Source organism: Lepisma saccharinum, chromosome 5 (assembly GCF_977018435.1).
Source record: "Lepisma saccharinum chromosome 5, izLepSacc3.1, whole genome shotgun sequence".
Taxonomy (NCBI): Eukaryota; Metazoa; Arthropoda; class Insecta; order Zygentoma; family Lepismatidae; genus Lepisma; species Lepisma saccharinum.
In genome coordinates this window covers 30,250,687-30,274,011 of record NC_139233.1, presented here as the reverse complement: position 1 = coordinate 30,274,011, position 23,325 = coordinate 30,250,687, and the positions used below count along the sequence as shown (strand labels likewise).

Here is a 23,325-nt window from a genome sequence, read left to right as displayed (position 1 = left end):
TTTTAGTGTCGAGACCTAATACATAAGTGCACTAGTTATTGTTTTTCATTATCATGGCCCTATCCCTTTCAAAAAATATGCTGCCATCATAAATTATTACATATCTATTGTAATTCTTTATTTCCAAATGTTTCTCACAAGATTTCCTCATTTATTTTACTCATAACAAGTAGAGACAGTTTTACAATTTCAATTATTGTTAGTTGTAATTGTGTAGTGTAAGTCAACTGTAGGGAACATAAAGAGAGGATGATGAGTTTTAAACTGTGATAACTTAATTCTCCCTGGAAGGGAGGGTATGTGTGTATCAACACATAGTAATTGAACTATTGACAAATACACCACGACTTATGTTGTAGTTAGAGAATCTGTAGATTTAAGATTTTTACTATTAACTCTTGACAGTAAGAAGTGTGATTAAATCTTTTCAAATGTGACATTAACAAATATGACTATATAGATGTGATGTGCTCACTTGGCTTTCAAAATTATGAATAAAAGGTTGGAAAGCCGACTAGTGATTTGTAAAGACTACAATTGACTCTAATTCACACTTTTTTTTCTATTGTGACTAGTTAAAATGTATAAACGTACACTTTATATTTTTTTTTGTGTACACTGTTTTTTCATGTTTCTTGTGCATAATTTTAAGTTCTATTATGTATTGGCTACAACTACAATTCTGTTTAACTCTTCTGATATGGCAAATAATTGTGTATTCTTTGTGGGTATTGTTACTTCCTTTTCCAATTTCCCTGTGTGTATGTTGCCACAGATCCATGTGTTTGAAAATGAGCTTATCCTAATATTTTAAATCTTTTAAAAAATCCAGCTCCTTCACTGTAAAAATTGTTCCAACATTGAATGCAATAAATATAGGTAAATGCTTTTTGCAAATGAAATTAAAGGAGGGAGGCCAAGTATGAATTTTTGCTTACTTAAACTTTCATTATTAGGAGGCAAATTGTATAAGTTTCACCTTTGCCAAGTCCTGTCATTCCAGGAGGGATAAAACGATTTCATCTCTGTGGCAATTAGTTCTCATCCCCCCTTTTTTTTTTATCACCACCACCCACCGCAAGTTTGAAAAGCACACAGCTCAAAAGTTCCTGTTGAAAGAGGCTCCCACCCCTAGGAGCTAGAATTTATAAATATTCTGAATTGCTTTTAAGTGTTAAATTTTCAAGTATCAACATTGCTGTCAGTGAGATCAATAGGGGTATCAGCACTCATTTTGGTATCATCTCTGCCAGGTGTAGAAAAATACAGGGTGTTGGTCACCATGGCACCTAAAGATTTTCAACTGGTGACTGATTTTTTAAATCTACTTTTTTTTTTTTAATAAGGAGTACAGTATGTGTTTTCTGGATCATGTGTATCTAAATCAGAATAATAAACATGTGATAATAAATTTTTACACTGTTGCTAGCCGAAATTTAAAATCTGCAGCAATATGGTAGACAGCCACATCTTCTTTTGGAAGGCCACTCCGGTGCAAGAATTAATTACTTTTAATCCAATCTTGTATTAATTAATAAATGTTTGAAGATCACATCTCGTAGCTTGATTCATGGCTTTGTTTTTCTTGGCCTGCACTTCAAAAAGAAAGTGGCTCCTGAGGAATAGGTGCTGGGACATAGTTTTGTTTACCCCTGGTCTCAGCCCTAGTACATCCACCATGTAAGCAAGCTTTGAAAACCATATCTGAAGGGTTAAACATAATTTTGTTAGCTTTGTAGATCTACAGTTATATCAGAGGGGAATAATAAGCCTGAGAGATTTGTCTATTGTTGATTTTAACAGACAGTTAATTTTCCAGATGCAGTACAAAGCCGTTGATGTACAGGCTAACTTAGGCATATGGTTTATCTTTAGACATATGTCATGTACATGTCTAACGTGTGAAAAATTAATATTATTTGCTCTCTCAGAATGAATCTCTAGCTCCTGTACTTCCAGATAATATTTCAGCTGAAAATCGATAGTTTACTCAAGTGGGCAGGGAAATACAGCGTGTTCCGTTCAAACCTCCAACATTTCAATTCATCATTGCTAAAAGATTATGAAACATAATGGAATGCGAGTGGTATTAGACGAAAATGAAACTCAAAGAATTTTATTGCATGACCTTGAAGTTAACCGTTCTCTCACTATGCAGCACCACATTAACATAAAGCGCAATGGTGACTCCACAGCAGCGCACACAATCTTTATTCTGGTATGCAGAGACCAAATCAATCATTACAGTGCAAAGCCATTACCGGAGATAATCAAAGTAATCTTTATAATCAAATAACCTTTTAGCAATGATGAATTGAAATGTGGGAGGTTTGAACCGAATACGCTGTACATGTTTTGAAACCATTTAGACTGTAATTGTGCTTTGGAAGGTTCCTTCATACCAATATTCATTATTCTAGCTCTTATAGCCCTGATGTCCAATTATTGTGGAAAGCATCATTGGATGGTTTGTGTTCCAATTTTTGTTTGTGGGGGAAAGAAGAATGTAAAACACAAACATTTCATTTATCTTGTTCTTTTATAAGGTTCTGTACTCAACATTATTATATACTGTGTGAATTTTTGGACTTGATATGATGTGTTCATTACAGTATTCTTCCTTAATGTAGTACTCAACATTTTGATTATTACGTTAAGATTATATCTGCAGTCAGATAATCTAAAATTGTTTTAGCAGTATAGGAAAGAATTTTAAGAACTAACTACAATATACATTTTACAATAATAACAGAACATTGTCTTAGAAATACTACTATTTGTATATTAGTATTCTAATTGTACGTGAATCTCTCAGGCTTATATATTGACATGCACGTCTGTCATATTTTCCTTTAAAAATTTATTTTATAACTACATGTAATTTAATATTGTAGTTTTGTGGATTATATATTTCTTTTTGTGCCTTTTTGTATTTTTTGTATGAACTGATATGTATGAATTTACCTTGTAAATTGTGTATTGTTCCTCATCAGTATTCCTTTTCATCGGAAATAAAACATTTTTGTGTATTATTCACTATTTTCTGCAAGAACCTTCTTAAGCACCTTTGTGTTGCAGGTGGAGCTTGTATTTCATGTATGGCAGTTTTTAAAATTTATTTTGGAAAATTTTTTAACCTTGATACACACAAAATAAACTTAGGAGAATATCTTTTTGTCGTCTTTTGTAGGAATCACATAATAAGACTTTTGATAAGGGATTCAATAGTGTTAAAACTAGATTATGTCTTGTGCATGTCTGTCTGCAAGATATCCAACAGTTTTCTTGTAATTTCTTGGTTCTGCTGGGGCTGTGTGCATCTCGTTAACAAGTATTTCTAAAAGATTACTTCTCCCAAAAGACAACACCAATTCTTAAAATCTAGGCTAGGAAATACCACGTGGCTCGACAACAGATTGTACCTTGGTCTTCAGCAGTCTTTCCCACTGCTCTGTGGCCTCCCACAAGTTCTACAATTTTCTCTTAAGATTTATTCTGGAATTCATGTCCTGTAGACATTCTAGAGTGAAATATATTTTTCTTAATTTATGAAACATTAAAGAACATGTTCTTGTGCAGATTTTGTTTTCTCAATCAGCATTTTAGTATACATGAAATATGTGGCCACAAAATTTCCCTGATTGAAATTGCAAGGGTGTTGTTCATCATATTGTTACTCATCCTTATCGTCTAACCAAAGGTGGCAGCAAATTGATACTAATTTACAAATACACAAGTTAATAGAACTATTTGTAAATAGTTTTGCAGTTGGTTCCTTGAAATATAAATAAAATTCGTACTTAGAATACTGTGTATACATAGGTATATATTCTGCCATACTACATACTGGGTCTTGGAGAATGAAGTGAACTAACGTTTCTAGATGGGTCAATTGATCTTCTTCTAAGAGGTTTATTTCCCTTATTTCGTAAGTAGTGGAGGCACATATTGGTCAGGTTGCTGTAGGTCCAGTTCTGTTTAGTGTATCTGTACATAAAGTAGACTAGGAACATTATAAGTTTGTGTTTCATTATAGTAACCTTTAAGAATTTCTGAAGTTAATGCTGCAAATACAGAAAAGAAGCTCCACCTAAATATATTGCTTCTCTCAATGCTCAAAGATTTGAATAATTGTGATGTGAAACAATTGGGTTGTAGTTAATGCCTGCTTGTTGTCTTCTTGCAGCCTTGTTTGCCGTTCCAAAGAACTACAAGTTAGTAGCAGCTCCATTGTTCGAACTGTATGACAATGCTCAAGGTTATGGACCAATCATTTCCTCACTGCCACAGGCTTTGTGCAGGTAAGATGCATTATTAATTATATTGTGAACAGTGGTTGTAATACTATGATTCTAAACCTTGTAACCATGAATTGCTATCTGGCCCTCAGTCTACGAAATTGTTACTCAACTGGTACTAATTTTTTTCTGCCGCACAGTATTTAGTAAAACAGTAGTTAGCATCCACCCAATTTACTTCATCTGGCATATTTGCAAAACATTCAATTCTGTTTATGTTTACAATTTCATTTTATGTTGGAATTTCTATTTTTGCCTATTTTTTCGAAGGTTGTAATTTTCCTACAGTTTTTGTGAATGCAGCTCATGTCACACTGCTTATGATACACTCAGTTAATTGGAGCTATCCACCTGTTCATTCCTTACACTTCAAGTTGTATTAATTTTGCTTGGGTTTTCTTCCGATAACCATAGCCTTAATCTTGTTTCCATAATCGTCGTTATGCACTGTTCATAGCTAACACAAGCTCCTCTGCAAATCTTATACACATCTTCTTCCTCCTGTTGATAGCCTTATTCTGAAAACAGTTCTTCAGTAATTCTTCAATGTAGATATTTACCAAGGTTAAAAATGTAAACTCAAATCAATAGAATACTGTATAAATAATGATACATTCACCAATTTTGTTTCTATATTACTTCGTACAATGTGATTGAAATATGATTTCAAATGTCACTATCAGCATCGGTTACAGAAACAAATAATAAAATAGAATAATGTTTAATTGACCACATAGAAATTCATAAAAAATTAAATTTGTCTTTAATTTCTGACTTGAAAAGTATATTCTATAAATATTTATATTGAAAAAAAATAATTTAATATGTGTGCATAGTCTTACGTTGTGTATATGTAAGACAAATTTTAAGTTCTCCAGTCTTTCCAGCCTAGAGTATATTTTATTTTCATGTTGTCCACATAATTACCATTCTACTCTGTCTAAAAGAATATTTATAATTAATATTGTAGAATTATTGTGTGAATATATTTTACAGTTTTCATGTTAACAATCAAAGGTAGAAAATTACTTTGCATGACATTTAAATCATACTGTAGCATCTAATCACTGCACAAGGTCAAAAATACCTAAAAGTTATATTTCATTCTCCCACGAATTGTGATTTAATCACTTAGGTAGTTGATGTTGAAGAGGTTGTAGATTAACATCACTTAGTACATTTTAAATATTAATACCATTAATACAAATGCCTCAAAAAACTTACAAGTTTTTGTCAAAAACTGCTCAAATTTACATCTTAAATTAGTAATTCATGCTTTTGAAAATGCTTAGTGTCAATTTGTTTCCATATTTTTGTGTCACTATTTACAAGTAAGAACAATTAACCTACAACTTATTGAAAAACTATTGAAATATTGTAATTACAAAGAAACTAGTACTCACTTTTTCTGCAAAACTGTTTTTTTTCGTAGTTCTATTAATTTCAGTGACCACTGCCACCATATTGGAATTATCTACTACCACGTATCTCGTTTCCCAAATATGAAATATTGTAGCTGAACGAGAAATGACACCTGGGTACTTGGCTTTCCATGCCAATGTTATACCAACCCAAAAATTCCAGGCCTGGGCATGTTGTTCCTTTGAGAGCATCCATTCATCTAATTGTCATTCTTATTTCTCTTTTAGTCTACGGTTATTACAAGCATAAACACACAGTTTTTCGTTGTGAGGGTTCAGGAGAACACTCGCTCCCTTCATCAGACATTTATTTTTAGTTTGATTAAAGATACAGTTATTTAAAAAAAAAAAAAAAGAACCATTGTTATAACTGTATCTTTAATCAAACTAAAAATAAATGTCTGATGAAGGGAGCGTGTGCTCTTCTGAAACGTCACTACAAAAACTGTGTTTTTATGTTTGTAATAACCGTAGACTACAAGATAAATAATTCTGCAATGCGTACATACAAGAAAAGTTATAAATGCCATTCATTCTCACCATTGGCATTAGCCAAAAGTGGCAGAAAAGGTACTCAAAATATGAAAGAGATCAGTTCAGTCAAAATATATCTTGGATATGGTTTAGTGCATAACCTACAGTTTGACTAACTTGTTGCTTGTTCCCTCTTTACCAGGTCTGATAATTTAAATGAGGTGTTTGTGAAGCTTAATTAGCTATAGTGTGTATTGTATGCAAGTGTGTGTGTGTGTGTTGCATATGCTTTATTATTATTTAATAATAATAAATCATGACGAAACTGATACATGAGGGCGGATATTAAGGAGAGAGATCAAGTATGTCCAGATGTTTTCATTATCAGTACAGTGTTGCTTTACAGAATCCATAGATTCACGTAGGAGATAATGACATTGGAAAATCAACTTCAACCATACAGGCAGAGATTAAAGGAAACTGCTGTTTGCATAATTGATAGGATAATTGGACTGAAAGTAAAGAATTTGTGAGATACTAGCACTTCTAGACCTGATTAATTTTGTGAACTTACATGTTATGATAATGTACATCTGTGTTGACTCATTACTTATAAACATAAAGAGAATTTTCTGGCACAAGTCTTTGTGATGACTAAAACCTGCACTTGATGTTCACTGAATCTCTAAGTTGCATAATCATATTTCCAAAAGTTAATTTTCTACACTTATTTGACAATTGTTCGCGTAACAGCTGTTCCAAATAAGAAATTAGAATAAAAAAGGTACTTACAAGTTATATCTGTTCCAAAATCTCTCTTTGCCACCTTTTCATGGGGCTAACTTGGATATTTCCACGAGTTCAAAGCTTTTCCCATGGCAGAGCATTCTTCAGTCTGCTGTCAATCCCAAACCTTCATATTTTAATCTTTTTTTAAACCTATTTATTCACAAACACTCTGTTTTTACTAAGCTTCACAACTAAGAAAGTGGTTGAGCTTTCTACTGTAGCATTGGAGAATAAGCATGCTGTTGCCATACTGAACATCACCATATTCTGTGTATTTCACTGGTCAAGTTAAATATGGGAATAGGAAGACAGACCCAAGAATTTTACAGCTGAACCAGTAATAGAAAACCTTCTCTCGCTGTTATAGAATTTGCAACCGTAACCAAGCAAAGATGGTGTGGATGATGCAATCATCTGCTTGCCATGTAATCCTGCCCCTGCATTGCCAAGATGTTTGGTGTGCTTTAACAGATTGTCGTCACCTTTGTTCAGTGCTAAGTGTTTGTATCATCATGAATGGGGAAAACCGTACACAGCGAAAGCAGATAATAGTTAACGTGTTTAATTTTTTGACAGTGAAGCAAGCCAGTGAAGTTGCAAACATGGCAACATGCAGCCACTTGGGCAAAAGCAAAAGGGAAGTGAGAGGAGAAAACAAATGCCTGCTTACTTTAGTTGGCAAGTTTGCTGCAGCTTTTCTCCACATGGTTTAGCTGTGAAGTCTTTCTTCTTCCTCTACCCTCCTCCCTTGCAGTAAACTAGGCTTGGATTTTTCATGTACTCATGAGGAATCTGTTTGCTTCCCAGTTGCCAGTACCTTTAACTTATTGGGTGTGTGTTATCATTTGTATAACTCCTAGGAATATCTGAGAAAGGCCCTGAAAACAGGGCTGAAACGTCACAAGAATTTTTGGAGCAGGAATCACTTGTAAGTACCTTTTTAAGATATGTTTTATTAATTTTCTATAATTGATCGGTTTGTTGGGAAAATGCTCTTCCATTTTTACTTCATGAACCTCCTTTCACTTAAAAAAATGTTGATTTAATGTATCCTGACGTGACAAGGTGTAAGTTTTTGTGACAAAATTCCATTCATTTGCAGGCTCATTGGGAACTTCATATACATCTCGCCATCAACAGTTTCTATGAAATCTCATTAAGAGAGGAAGTTTGTACAGTAACATATGTGAAGATTGTAACAAAGTATTGTACACACTCAGTAGAATGTAACATGTTTTTTATCTGTGATGCTGGTGGGGCAAAAATTTGAGACTTCAAAATGCACGTACATGATAATGCGAACATTGTGTACTTTGAATATTGTATATGTGTAAATGGACTATCACACCTGTCCTAAGTGTGTGCAGTTTTTGTTTTTTTTTTGTAACAAAATGAAATCAGATTCGTAACTTGACATCCAAAAGACATAGCTTTCTTTGTATTTTTGTCTTTTGTTGGAAGCACACATTCAAATTCTGTACACCTCAAGTTTATTTGTTTTGATAGATATTCTCTGAACTGTTTAGAAGTACTGTCTGTTGCAAGTGTATTGTGCTCTCCATGTTATTTTTGTTCACCAAATGACTTGTATGTCTTTCATTAATAAAAGAAAATCATCATCCTTTTTTTTAAATATGTGATTTCTTTGTGACACCTTAAGCAAGTAGCCAATTCTCCTCTTATGCATGTTTGGTACAATCTCTTCAGGCTTTAGTCGGAATAGATATTTCAATTGTTTTTTAATGGGTTATAATAAATTTCCAATTTTGCTTTTTTGAAATTTTGAATTGTAATTTGCAGTCAGAAGAAAATATTTTTATACCAGACCGAGTGCATGTGATTATATAAAAAGGAAAATGTCCCTGTACATTTGTTCAAGAATGGATGTTGAAAAATATACTCGTGAGAAAGTACTATTGTGAAGAATCAAATATGGCAGTACTGAAGCAAGAAAGATCTGCATTGAGATGATATGTTTTTGAAAAATGACCATATGTGATGTACAGAGTGATTCAAACACTGATGCCATGACTTTTGATTGTTAATATCGTGTAAACTGTAACAGATTCACACCTCATTTGTATACTATAAGCTGCCTTGGTGACCGAGTTTGGTGAATGATCAACTCAGAATCTCATTGCCACAAAAGTTGCCAAAGTTCCACATTTGGAGTCCTGGCTTGTGAGTGAAAGGTAAAATTTTCCCCTGTACATTGCAACAAGCCATGGAGGCTTATAGGGAATGTGAAGATAGTAGCTTCACACTAGGGTCGTAAGGGTCCTAATAAGGTTGTGGATTGTACTGGAGTAGAGTACTGCATTGGACCACTTTCGTTTGCTTATACTCATTTGGGTCTCCCATGCTCGAGTGTATAGAATCAAATATCATTTCAGTGTGACGATAATCAGAAGTATATATGTAAAAATCCGCACTGGTTTGTTCGACCCATAATTGTCTACAGTGGAACTTCAATTTTACTTTTTTTTACAGGATTAAGCTGAAAAAACTTAAAATGCTGGAAAATATAAAATCAGGGTTCCACTGTATTTCATTTTCATAAGATACTAAACTACATTTTAACATGGAGATGATTATGTTCACTTAAGTTTCAATTTCAGTGTGTGTTTCACTTCATGATCAATATTTGAGGGTACACCTCAACAGGCAAATTATGGTTATACGTGAACAACTAGACTTTGAGTGTATACCAATCGTTCTGCCTCTTTGACAGTTTTTTGCTCAAGCGAAGAGGCTGTCAATTCTGTTCGTGCGAACTATTAAAACACACGTGCTTCGTCCGAGTTATCCTGCTGCCTAGCTAAGATAGAGACAGCAAAATTACTAACTACTAAAATGCTAAAACTATTACATTATAAATATATGCTTTCATTGATCCTCTACTGATATTTACACTTTGTATAACAAAAGATTTCATCTTTGTTGCTGTCGCCAAACAAAAGGAATAAATATGTATTTTAGGTTAATTTTGTTTAAATTGCCTGCCAGGATAGAGAGAGCAAGTTTGTAATCTTGCCACCAGGGAAAGAGTTAAGATGCTCTAGCAAAATGCCCTCGCTGCAGGACTCTACTCCACACATTCGTCCATTGTGAGGTCATGTGATCTGCCTACCTTTACTCCCCACATACTCATTTTATTAGAGACTGTGTGATCCCCAGAGCCAATCTGTGGAAGAGCATGGTCTGAAAATTCACACCGGAGATGACCTATTCCAGAAATTGAAGGCTGGGTGGTCTTCAGGCCAGTCAGATGCTCTGTTGACTGGATCACCGCAGCTCCTCTTTGTAACTCTTCATTGTAGTGAATAGTGTAAAGAGTCAAGGAAGTGATGCACAATACATAACTAAAAAGTTCCAGAAAATAAGATTTTTCTTGAATTCTTAACTTGCTTGCCAATGTTGTACAAGAACATTGTGAAAATAAGGTAACTACATACCAGTGTGTTTAAAATTCTTCACAATTATCCATGTTCATGATGATAAAATTGACAATGCACCTGCAATGGTTAAAATCGTAAAACTGTTGATGTTTCAATAGAGAACACCTCAGGCCCACATAGATATTGAAAATTTGAGGTGTTCTGAGTTGAAACAGTGACTCTTGATTTTTAACCACTACAGGGATACCATAAAAACATTATTATTGTTGTAATGTATTCTGTAATTTGTTAGCAACATGATAGACTACACTATCAAATCCTCTTCTTGTTTATAAGCACATACTGAACAGTTTTTTTTTAAATTAATTGCTGCTTTTTTGTGTGCAAAAAGGTATTTTTCCGTTCCTCGCCTCTATATACTTTCTTAAGTATGCTAGGTGGGTCTGGTTTTGAAGCCCTAAGTACTAAAATTCCACTTCTGGTGGCTCGCCATTTCATCACATGTACTTTTTAGATAAGTTAAGATTGTTAGGTAGAGATTGCTTCAGACAGGCATGGTTGTTTTTCACCACATAATTGCTCACAAATTTATACTCTTTTGTCTTAAAGTGCACACACTTCTCTTCTCAGTGATTTCCAGTATTCTAAATGCATCCTAAAAATACAGGAACCACATCACAGCTTTTCATGTTTTCAAAATTCCAAAAATGTGATTCATATATGACATGACTAAAATTTTACCATAATTTTCAAGGAGCTTTTCTTGGACGTGTGTAAAAGATGATGATAAAATATAATCACTGTGCATTTCCATGCATTAATGGTATAATAGTTGACAAAATGAACAACTGGCTGGATATTAACTCCTTAGATATATTTGATAGAAGTCTCTCCTCATGTATACAAAAATAATAACTATTAATAATGTATTATTAGTTTACAATAATAATCATTATTTGATAATTAACTCCATTAATCAATTTTATATGAACAACCTGACCCCATACCTTTCAAAACATTCTAGTGAAGCCCATGATTGCCTGCCAAGTAAAGTATTATAAAAATGCCTTGATGCACTGTTTTTCTAATCTCAAACATCTAATCTGAATTTATTTTGATTTTCATACCATGAACAATCTTAAATAGGTTTGTAGTACTTTTTAATCAGTCTGTACATCAAACACTGCCTATTTTTGCAAGAACCTACTAACTTGTATATACTGAACACAAGAATCACCTGAAAGATAGTGTTATGTCGTGTGACATGATTTTTACAAATTAATGGGTTTGTAACCCCTATTCTGGCAAGTGGAATTAGAATATCATGACCCAGAAAACTCGAACCCTCAAGAGGTTGTGTCATTATTATTTACTCAGGTTTGCCACTGACATCAAAAACCTCTAATGGTCAGGGAAATTGGATGATTTTTGTGCTTGCCATATTTCACAAGTTTTCGCCAAAAGGCTTCTTGATTGTCTATAATTTGTGCAAATATTTTCATATTTTATTTTCTTCCATCAGTTTTCAACAGTCCTGAACGTGGTTTTAATATTGCACAAGTAATGTTTAGTGTTTCTACATTGCAAATCCAGTTGTTTTTTAAATTTCAAAATTATGCTGTAACCTCTGTTAATGAAGGCAGTGGTCCTTCGAAATGAAGCGGGAAAGAAACAATTAAATTCGCAATGCTGTAGAAACACAAAACATTACCTGTGCATTGGTTACCTTGAAAGTTGACAACATTTTTATGTTGACTTCCATGGCAGAGTGGTTAGCACAGTGTACTATGATGTCAGGAGTCCCCCGGGTTCAAATCCCACATATGTATTTTTTGGTGTCTCCCCTCACGAAATTCAACTCTCATCCTCATCATGGTGATTACCCAAAAGTGACACTAAGTAATAAAAATAAAATAAAATTAAGATTTTTATATTAGGATTTTGAAGCATTATACAGTGATTCTGAAAGTTATTTGAAAATACTGGAAAGTTTTGAGAATTGTTTCTGCAAAATGAGTGCATACCCTGTTACATCTATTCAAGGGATAATGACTGTTATGGAATTTGGAAAATCTCAAAGAACTTGAGAACAATCCACTTTCTGATCCTCTTTTTTTCTGCAATAAAATTACAAATTAAGACAATTATTAAGAAGTCATTCAGTGAACAACAAACTTGTATTGCCCTGTAAAGCAAACTTCCATGATGCAGTGGGCTGTAGAAACAGGTATCTTGTGTTGAAATGACAGGTAAAGCATGCACTTTTTTTTGTGAAACTCATGTTCAAGATTGCACATGGAGATAAAGAAGCAGCTGAAGAAGGGCCTGTATTGGCAACATTTTAGCTGTTTTTTTTTTTTAATAGATTTTTGTTTCAAGTGGCAAGTTTTGAATGCATGCTTAGACGTAATACTAGAACATTCACAATTATCTTCACATGAAGTACATTCACAGTCATCTAGGTATTTGCATATTACAGATATCCAGACGCAAGTCTTCTCTCCGTAAATCTTTAGAAAAAATTCTAAACTTTCGAGCACATCAGAGGCGAATGTATTGTGTGTTAAATCCACAGTCTTAAGGTGCTGTTTGATTTTTGGTCTATCTTAGTAGTGCCTTTTTTTAAAAAAACTGCTATGAAAAAATTATTTCATTTAAACTAAACTGAATTTTGTTCAGAATTTCTTGTAAAGCAATCTATCAAATGTTTGTGTCGTTTGCTTTTGCTCGTCTTCATATCTGCAATAGTTTTCTGGCACTGTAAGGTTACTAAACACAAACAACATGACAATCGACCTGAATACTCGAGGAATTCTAAAGAAATGTAATTTTTCTGAATTTGTGGCATCATAACAGTTTCTCGAAACAAGAGAAAGTGTTTTTGTTCTTTCATCGCCACCCAGATGTTGAATATAAATCAAAGCAATTATACATTTATGTCTTCAGAATTTAACTGTCATTCTGTTTCTTCAAAATGAGAATGTTTTTGTAAAAGCAATTGACTAGACAAAACTCCCCATCTGAGCCTTGATCGTACCATAACTCAGCAGAGATGATGATGATGATATGTGTAGAAATTTAGCACTGCAAATATCATTCATTCTTTTATTAAAGGAAAAAATGTATTGGTTTTTAATTTTCGCAATATTTTTCCACCTTTGCAGGTTTAATTTCATATACATGTGATTGAAGGTGGAAGAGGAAGAAAATGAGTCAGAATTTCAATGAGGAAAGCAAGATTGTTATTGGTGGAGAAACGCTGAATCTGGTGTGTCACGAATCTGACAACTGCATTTTTAGCAAATGGTTTACTGGGAAACGTCAGGCACAAATCAATTTCATTTCATTTGTCAGTTCTCTTATTCGTAAGATTTAGAATATTTCCATTCGTGCTCTCATATTTTTATGGCTACTGCAGGCATAGGCCATAGACATAGTTTCACTAAACTCCCAACAATATCTGCATATTTACAGATATGAACTTGTAAGACGTTAATCTTAAATCAAATAGGGGAGAATATAAAATTTATGTCAAAGGACATTTGTGCAAATGGAAAGGGATAGGAACTTGTGAAGAATACGTATTGTGTTTTTAAAATGTTAAAAGTAGTACAAAATTCTCACATACAAATCAACTGTACAACATACAGATTGTTTCTGTATATAGTTTGTTTACAAAGACTGAAAACTGTAAAAAATTGTAAAATTTAGTACAGTTTACTTTTTCTCTGAGGTTGAAAAACAGACTGCATATTCCACACTCATAATGAAATTGTGGTGTTGCTGACTCGTTTGTTCACATTTAAGGACCATATATGTGTACGCAGTTGTTTTAAAAAAATCATAATTTTATTTTGTAAACTTTTGCGTTAAAAATTCTCTTTTCTCAGAGCTAGTTTTGCATTAGTCCAGTGTGAGGTTGTGTATGTGAGGTGTATTAAGTGTGTGTACAAAAAGGATATTCTTTACGAAAGGTTCCAGTTATTTTTAGTCAGGTGTGCAAGAGTACATAGAATATATGATTATGTGTGCATGTGGATATAATAATTATTAGAAAAGGTTGAGAACTTATGTGTTGATTTTGATAGTTTATCGCAAGACATGTCAACATTTATTGCTTGTAAATGTTCTTTAGTATTATTGACATTGTCATATTTTTTGTAGCATGTAATGAAACTGAAAAGAAAAGTCAAGGAAAAATAAAATTGAATGAGTTTTCAAAATGTTTTATTTTCTAAACCTGGTATAACTACTCTATTTGAACATTACAGTCTAAAAGCTGTAAATTGCATATAACTGAAAATGTGAGTGTTTTCCGGAAAGTAATCTCAGGTGAGCTGGTAAAATAAAACAAAATTAAAGGCAGAAAGTTGGAATATATATACATATCTGCACTATATCTGAACATAATCACCAAGTGAAGTGAAACACTTGTCATAACAGTACACTTGTGCTTGTAAGTATGGTATTCCCTCCTCATAGAAAGTTCCCTCAACTAGAATAATTCATATGACCACTTTCACTCACTCACTCCTACTCGTGTGAGTCTCCCACCCTTACCCTCAATGGAATATCATTTTAATGTGACAATAATCATAGACACATATATGTAAAATATCTGCCTTTGTAGTTTCAGCACACAATCATCTATTTCATTTTCATATATCACTGTTTATTGTTAAGATAGACTAAACTACATTTTAACATGGGGATGATGATTATATTCACTAAGTTTCAATTACACTGTACTGTCTCTTTCGCTTCACGGTCCATATTTGAGGGCCTGCTACCACAGACAAATTAGGGTTACACTTTACTATACGGCACACGCTTTTAGAAGGAACATGAGTTCGGCCAATACCCAGCCAGTGCTACTGCGCTGTTGCCAAACTAACTGCTAGTGCAAGGGAAGGACAGAAAATTTGCGATGTGTCCATTATTTTTGATAATGCATGCACGGTATATATGAGTACAGTGAAATAATATAGTGAATATTTCTACACAGGATTATAATATCATATCACTGTAGCATATACGAGAAACCCATACCTGAAAGAAGCTTGAAGGTATTTATTCATCACCGCTCTCGTCGTCTTCCTCGGTCTCCGCATGGAGTTCCGCAGGATTTTTTCTAGGGAGGGGCAAGGAAGGTTTTTTTTTTCCAGGGGGGCAAACAAGGTACATTTTCCTCCATAATAGTGTTGTTCCCTCAAAAACATTGCTTAAATTTGAATATCATATTCATGCAATAATTAACACATATTATTGTGGCTATAATGAAATTATATGTGAAAAATATATAATTTTTGGTTGACTTTCATTTCCAGGGGGGGGCACGGCCCCCCTTGCCCCCCCTCCCGGACGCCCATGGGTATCCGTGTCACTGATTTCACTCATTTCCGAATCACTCTCCTGGAGGTTAAATGATTAGATTTTGCACCCTTGGTGCCTGTACTACTTACGCTTTTTGAGAGACATTATTTAAAATAAAAAGAACACACGGAACACACACTATCGCACGAAAGGGCTGTATTTAATATTTTCACAAACTGTTATTTGTGGCGCACGAGTGAACGGTGAGCGAATAATTTTACACCGACCTTGCTACGAAAACGCTGAACTCAAACTGACCCAGGCTTTCAATGTTCGAGAACGTCCAGAACAATGTAGGGTCATTGTTTATATCGAGGCAAATTTAACACCCACAGTTTTCCCTAGACACAACAACTCAGCTGCGTCAACACGGTGGCAACGAAAAAGACAGGCTGAAGGAAATAAAAGGTGTTTCCCTTGTTTCTTCAAGGAACGATAACTCCGGCTGTGGGCGACGGAAATTCATGGGATTTGGACAGTCAGGTTCAAAATGTATTTCCCCATCTTCTGATGAACCTTAAAGTGGCGAGTTTTATGAAAACTTCTTGCGCGCAAGAAAAATACAGAACACTGCTTTTGACTTCCGCGCCGCAGTCTCCTAACTGTACAACGTTGCACTCCTGCCAATGGTTGATCGCCACGCACACCCTCTGCGTGGCCCCACCCGATATCGCTTCTAAAAGCGTGCGTCGTATAGTGGGCTTGTATACCGCTCATTTTGCCTGTTCAAGCAAAGCAGCTCTCAATTCTGTACGCTATCTTGTGTCGTCAGTGCGAACTATTTGACACTCAAGTGAAATCCTCCCCCTGCAGCATTCTTACCACCAACCTTGAAGAGCACTCGTTATCTCCTCCAGCAAGTACATAAACAAAACTGAGTTGCCATGAAAACATAGTGTTTCTGTAGATGCAAACATTTAGGTCAGCAACACACTGGATCCAACAGGACGCAACAAGTCATTTTTGTTGCAAACCGACTGGGAACATTTAACATGGCCCGCCGCACACTGGACAAAACATATTTGACTCGAGTCACCTCATCATATCACTCATCCTCATCTTTACAATTAGCCAAAAGTGGCAGAAAAGCAAAGTAAAATAAAACTAAATCGATCATGTAGCACTTGATGGATTTGGGAATAGCTATTTTATGAGTGAAATTTAAAAGTAGTTTTTTAGTGGCATATAACCTTGATTAGCAAATGGGCAAAGTGTGTAATTTAACCCAAGAGGTAGAAAATTAATGAAAAACAACAAAAAGGGGTTTCGACTAAATAAAAATAAAAGAAAAACAGGAACCATATTCACATTGAAGATGAAGGAATTCACCAGTAGTGTACTGACGAAACATGTACACTAGTGTAGAATTTCCCAAAATTTTCAAGAAGTATATTTATGTAATTGCTGTTTCCTGCTTGTTCTATAAAGGACAAAGTATTTTGAAAATTTAAAGCCACAGTTCCACTTCATTTAGAAGATTTTCTTCAGCCCTTTTCAACTATGTTCATTCTCTGGGGAAGAAAGATGCAATTCTTTGCCCGCACTTGCAACCTACCCCTCATGGACTTATTTTTCCACTTTTTATTTATTTTATTTATTTATTTATTCCTTGTTTTGGATGGCAAAGTTAAGGCACAAGCCTTTTCTTCCACTTAACCATCTCTAGTTTACATTTTATAAATTGATTTTTATATCTGTTTGTGAAATATATAAAAACTAAAAACATTAAGATACCAAGAAATGAAATATATAAAAGCTAAGAACATTAAGATACCAAAAAAACAAGAAAAAATAAAAGAGAAAGATGCAAAAAACATAAAAAATAAAAACAAAAATACATACACACTAATTAAAAAAATACACGTAAAATATAATCACACACGCAACAAACATAATCAAATTACAGAAAAAGTCGGTGGGTGTTGGTCCTACAAGTTTACACGAAGGTTTAATTTTATTTCCCTGTTTTCAGTACTTGTAATTTCACTCCAGAAGATGATTTGTTAATTTTGATTTGAATTGGCCGAGAGAAGGCGAGTTTCTTATGTCGTTGGGGAGGTCATTCCACGCTCTGGTAGCAGTGACCGTTAAGGAATTTCCATAAAACGTTGTCTTGTGGGAGGGGATGGCCAGCAGAGAGTTGTCTCTCGAACGGGTGGCAAAGGTGTGTGCTGAACTTAGAGGTTGAAATCGAGAAAGTAGGTAGGAGGGCTCTCGTGAGTTTACTATTTTGTAGAGCGCTGTAAGAGCGTGGAAGCGGCGGCGAGTGGAAAGGTTGAACCAGCCTAGGTCCTTGAAAGCCGGGGTCAGGTGGTCAAAATATTTGATATTATAAATGTAGCGCACACATGCATTTTGTATTCGCTGTAGACGTCTTGCTAGTTCACCGTTGAGGTCAATATATGTCGAGTCACAGTAGTCTATTTGGGACAGAACTAACGACTCCACGAGTGTTTTCTTTACTTCTTGTGGTAAAATATTTTTTAAGGCGGTACAGCGAGTGTAATGCTGCGTACGATTTTTTGCATATGGCCTTCACATGGTCACTCCAAGTGAGGTTTTCGTCCACAACGACTCCCAGGTCTTTGACCGAAAGCGACAACGAAATGGGGTTTCCTTCGACAAGAATGTCGGGGGACTTCTCTGTTGTGGAAATGAGTTGACGTGAGCCAATTAAAATACATTTCGTTTTCTCAGCATTTACTCGCAGGCTGTTTGCCTGAGACCACTTGCAGACGTTCATAATATCAGTGTTTAGGGCTTTGATGGCCATATTGATGCTTGTTTTAGGGAACGACAAATAACATTGGACGTCATCAGTGTACAGATGGTAATTTGTCGATTGAAAGTTTCCAGATATATCATTTACGTACATGGAGAACAGCAGCGGAGACAGAACACTACCTTGGGGTACACCGCAATTCGTCGGCAGCCACGACGACTTATTGTCAGAAACGAGCATGCGTTGCTGTCTGGCTGGTAAATATGAGTGAGCCCAGTCAAGAGCGGGTTGGGAAAAGTTGAAATAAGATGACAATTTCGCCAGAAGGATATCGTGGTCTACGGTTTGGAAGGCTTTGCTGTAATCGAGGAGAACTAGCATTGTCAAATATCTCTTATCCATCGCCGACCTTACATCATCCACCACTTTAATGAGCGCTGTGCTGGTGCTGTGATGTGGGCGGAAACCGGACTGGAAGGGGTTTAACAATTTTTTCGATTGCACATAGCTAAAAATTTGCTCGTGAACGATGTTTTCAAATACTTTTGACAAAGTTGGGAGAATACTGATCGGTCGAAAATCTTCAGCGCTTACTGGGTTGGTGATTTTAGCCAGGGGGCATATGTGAGCGAGTTTCCAAATGCTTGGGAATGTGCCAGTGTACAGAGATGTGTTGAAAATATCTGCAATTGCGGGTGAGATGTGGATAGCAATATATTTTAACATGTTAATTGAAATTTCGTCTGCTCCGGTTGCATTGGATTTGATTTTATTAATTGTAGTTTGGACCTTTACATGCGTTATAAAAGAGAAATCGAAACTATTGTTGTTGTTGCTTTTATGAACACTTATGGAGTCGATTGTACGTTTCTTAATTTCAGGATTTATACCTGATACGTTTTGGAAGTGGCCATTTAGTTCTCCTGTGGAGATGCCAACAATTTCATTACTATTAAATTTTTTCCCAACGCCGAACATTTTAAGTTTATTCCACAGCGATTTCGGCTGCGATCTGTAGTTTAATAGTTGTCCTGCAAAGCAAAACTTTCTCTTTCGTATTTCCTGCGTGCACCGATTCGGAAGAATGCGGTATTCTTCGAAATAATCATGTATTGATTGCAGGTTTGCTTTGAGTGCGGACTTATACCGCCTGCTGCATCCCTACGGGACATCAGCTGCAGAATCTCAGGGGTGATCCACGGGCTGGGAGGTCTCGAAACACTCTTTCTTTTCACGGGCGCGTGCTTGTTGTAAATATCAAGAATGAGGGAGTTTAAGAGATTCAATTTCTCGTCAACTGTTTGAAAAGAGGACACGAGGTGCCATGGCATGTTTCCTGCTTCAATATTCAGGGCTTGAATATCAAGCCATTTAAAATCTCTGAAGGAGATTACTTTTGGTTTATATTTATATGTTTTCAGAGAATAGGAAAGAAAAATAAGATCGTGCTTCGATATGCCTGGGACTGGAAATTGTCCGAAATTTAGAATTTTTAGTGGGTTGGTTGTTAATATATGGTCAATAAGCGTTTCGCTTTGGTGAGAACGATGTGTGGCTTTTAACGAACAGGCTGATAGGTTGAGAGACGATATGGTGTCTTTGTAATTCCATACTTCCGGTTTTAAGGTCAAGAGGTCGAAGTTTACGTCACCCAGGATAATACAATGTTCGTATATCGGTAAAAAAATTGATATTTCTTTTTCGAAATTTTCAAAATCAGTTTTCGGGGGTCGATACACTCCGCTGAGGAGGATTTTTTGGTTGTTTACATTTAGCTCAAGGATCAAATATTCCGAACTACTCGAGTATTCTCCTTGCAAACGAGAGAGGATTTTAACGGGAATGTTTTCTTTTACATATATTGCACAGCCTCCGCCTCTTTTGTTTATCCTGTCGCAACGATAAAGCCTGTATCCCTGCATGCTGACCAGGTGATCTGGGATCGATGAAACGAGCCAGCTCTCCGACACTAGAATTGCATCGCAAGAAAGAAGGGCAAAAATAGTTAGGAATTCGTCGTAGTGGGACAAAAGACTCTTGACAGTTGACGTGCGCTGCGTTGAATGCCCTTGGGTGTTTGGCTAGCTCCTCCTTCAGTACCATTACAGCAGGGTGGGAATGGGGAAGAGAAAGTGAGGGAGGGTCGGCAGAGGGTTGGGCGCTGGAGTTGACTTCCATTTTGCATAGCTTCTTAAAATAGGCCGTGGTTGGGCTTAGTGTTGCCATCTCTTTAAAATAGTTACAAAAACAACTAGACTGGTCCGGGAGTGAAAATAAGGTATATTATTGGACTTACCAGTACTGAAACCAGGATTCTCTTGCTGCATGTATTGAAGTGGATGACCAAAATAAACTGGAGAACACCCACATGTTACTTTTAACACTTGCACAGATTTGACATGAACGCACACACACTCGACATAAACACTTGAAATATGATTAAAACACACACACTTAAGTACGAAAACACAAAAGAACACACTGAAACAAACACAGTACATAAACTCAGAGATGCAGTACATTTTGTGGCGATTTATGAGATGTCCTTCGTTCGCTTTCGTTTCGCTTCCGTCGTTGCGGTTTGCTGCTTCACCTTAGCGCTGTAGGAGAGATTCGAACTCGCGAGCTGTGTTGATGCTTGACCTGCCGTTGTGATTTATTATTCATCTTAGGGATTACAATGATCCATGGTTTCATCAATTACATGATATGTTATGCAGCTATACACAGAGCAAAAGCAACAATCAAAAGATCATATTTGTGTCATTTATCTTACTCATGCAGAGAATGAATGATTCAACTCCCTTAACCCTTTAAGTGGCTAATTTCCAGCCGTTGGACCTCATTCACAGTGGCTAATTTTCTAGCGGATGACACAAACGTGTGAAATTGTTTCAAATGTACAGTCACAGACACTTCTGGGTTGTAAAAATTTCATTGAAAGTCAGTGGGTTTGTTACAACCCAGAAGTGTCCGTGACTGTACATGGTCTATGCTAGAAAACAAAATGGAATGAAACAGCAAGGATTAGAGGTTTCAAAGACTTTATTCTAACTATATTCAACTAACTAATAATGCACATTGGTATGCATAATAATGGGTAGTTTCTATATCTATTGAATGGTATATGTAATAATTTGTTTACAATGTTCCTCACATATGGTTGTGCAATAGTATCTTAATAATTGCTTTAGGTGTGGAAAATTTTTATGCATCGTGCTGCACACAAGGTTGCTTCACAATCTGCCCACCAGTAGGAGGATTCTTTCCGTATTCCCTTCTTTGTACATACAACATATTTTCTTGTTGGTTTTTTCTTTGTGGTACTTGGCAGAAAGTCCGGGAAGTGTCTGCCCAACAGGCGAGTTGGTTTTGGTGATTTTGATTGCCGACCGGTTGATATACCTTAGAGCGGAAAACCTTTGGTAACTGCTCATCTAATGTGATCAAGAAGTCCATCTTAGATTTCGTTTAGGCATGCCATATCCAGGAAATGGCAGAAAATTTTCTGGTAGTATTTATTTCTTTTGTCTGTCTCTGATAACTGTGCATTTGAGAATCACTGCGATCCACACCCCCACCCCATGCTCTTATTGTATTCCAACACAATACATGGCTTCTGCACAACACCTTGTTTTGAGTTCACATTGTCAAAAGAATCATCATCATAGAATGTACTCATCATTATTACATCCCTTTTGTCCCTCCATCTCACCACCATTTGTTTGTCTCTGTATCCCAATGCAAGAACCAACATGCAAAATGCCCAAAAACTACTGAAGTGTGCTTCTCTCTTGCGGATAAAACTGCAACTAACTCAACAGTGTAAGTTTCAAGTGTTTAAGTCATTGTACCCAATATGTACAGGCCATAGAAAATCACGGATGGATATATCCATCTTACGCACCCAGCAAAAGAATGAACAAGATGAATGGATATATCTGTCTTAAACACTTAAAGGGTTAAAGATTGAAAATGTATTACATTTGTAATAATGCGATCCTTACTGGATCCTTGTTATGTAATATATGTTTATTAATTAACTTAATTAGACTGCCCGGTTTTTAGTTTTATGTGTTTTGGTGATGTTAGTGGCATTTATATTAATGTGTATGCAACTTTTGTGAATATCTATGTATTCATGTACGTTTGAATTCTAGGCTATTGGGGTAGGCAGGTGTGTCGCTGGATAGCCAACCAGCAGAAAGTTTCCAGCAATGGGTTAGGTCATTAGCAGGGCCTATAAATAGGAAGGGAAAAGGGGGGGCTACACGAGTCTACACACTCTCTTCGGGATGGGAGGACAGGGTACACTGAGACAGGCCCGTAGCCAGGCAGGGGCCAGGAGGGGGGAGGGGCTGGGCCCCCTGAAACTACCATCAGCCCTCCCTGGCACTGAGGTCAGCCCCCTTGGCATTAGGTAAAACTATTTTGTGTAATTTGTTTGCAGTGAAGAGTGAAAATGTAGACAGCAGATATTATTTTGCTATCAGTTTAGTAGTTTGTCAAAGCTAAATCAGGGTGGTCTGAATCTCTGATAAATTACTGGATGAAGAAATTAGAAATATTTTTTCTTACTTCAAAGTGGTGGCACAGCCAGGATTCTGTTTTAAGGAGGGTGGAGGCTTCACACAGCCAACTATTTTGTTCATGATCCTTTGTATTTTTTGTTTGAAACATTTTTTATGTAGGTTACATATAATAGACATATATTTAAAAAACACTGTTTGGGGAAATTGTTTAAAGGATAGTAAACACTCCTTTTTTGGACTTAGAGGTGGATGCACCTTCAGCCCAAAAATCCATCCTCTGGCTATGCCAGGCCATGATTCAACGTAAGAGCCGCTCAC

The 23,325-nt window shown here is 35.8% G+C and overlaps 1 protein-coding gene across 2 annotated transcripts in view; it reads left to right on the top strand.

The window, feature by feature from the left end:
• Cpsf5 (cleavage and polyadenylation specificity factor subunit 5) overlaps positions 1–14,589 on the top strand; it is a 35,522-nt gene extending 20,933 nt beyond the window's left edge. The window contains exons 5-6 of one of the 2 annotated variants that reach the window (XM_083122398.1): positions 4,187–4,301; positions 13,545–14,589. In XM_083122398.1, the coding sequence (XP_082978524.1) occupies positions 4,187–4,301; positions 13,545–13,566 (137 nt within the window). In that variant the 3' untranslated portion in view covers positions 13,567–14,589. Of the gene's footprint in view, positions 1–4,186; positions 4,302–8,084; positions 11,012–13,544 lie in introns of those variants that run through there. The other variant, XM_083122396.1, reaches the window with a different exon arrangement.
• The last annotated feature ends 8,736 nt before the right edge of the window (positions 14,590–23,325 follow it).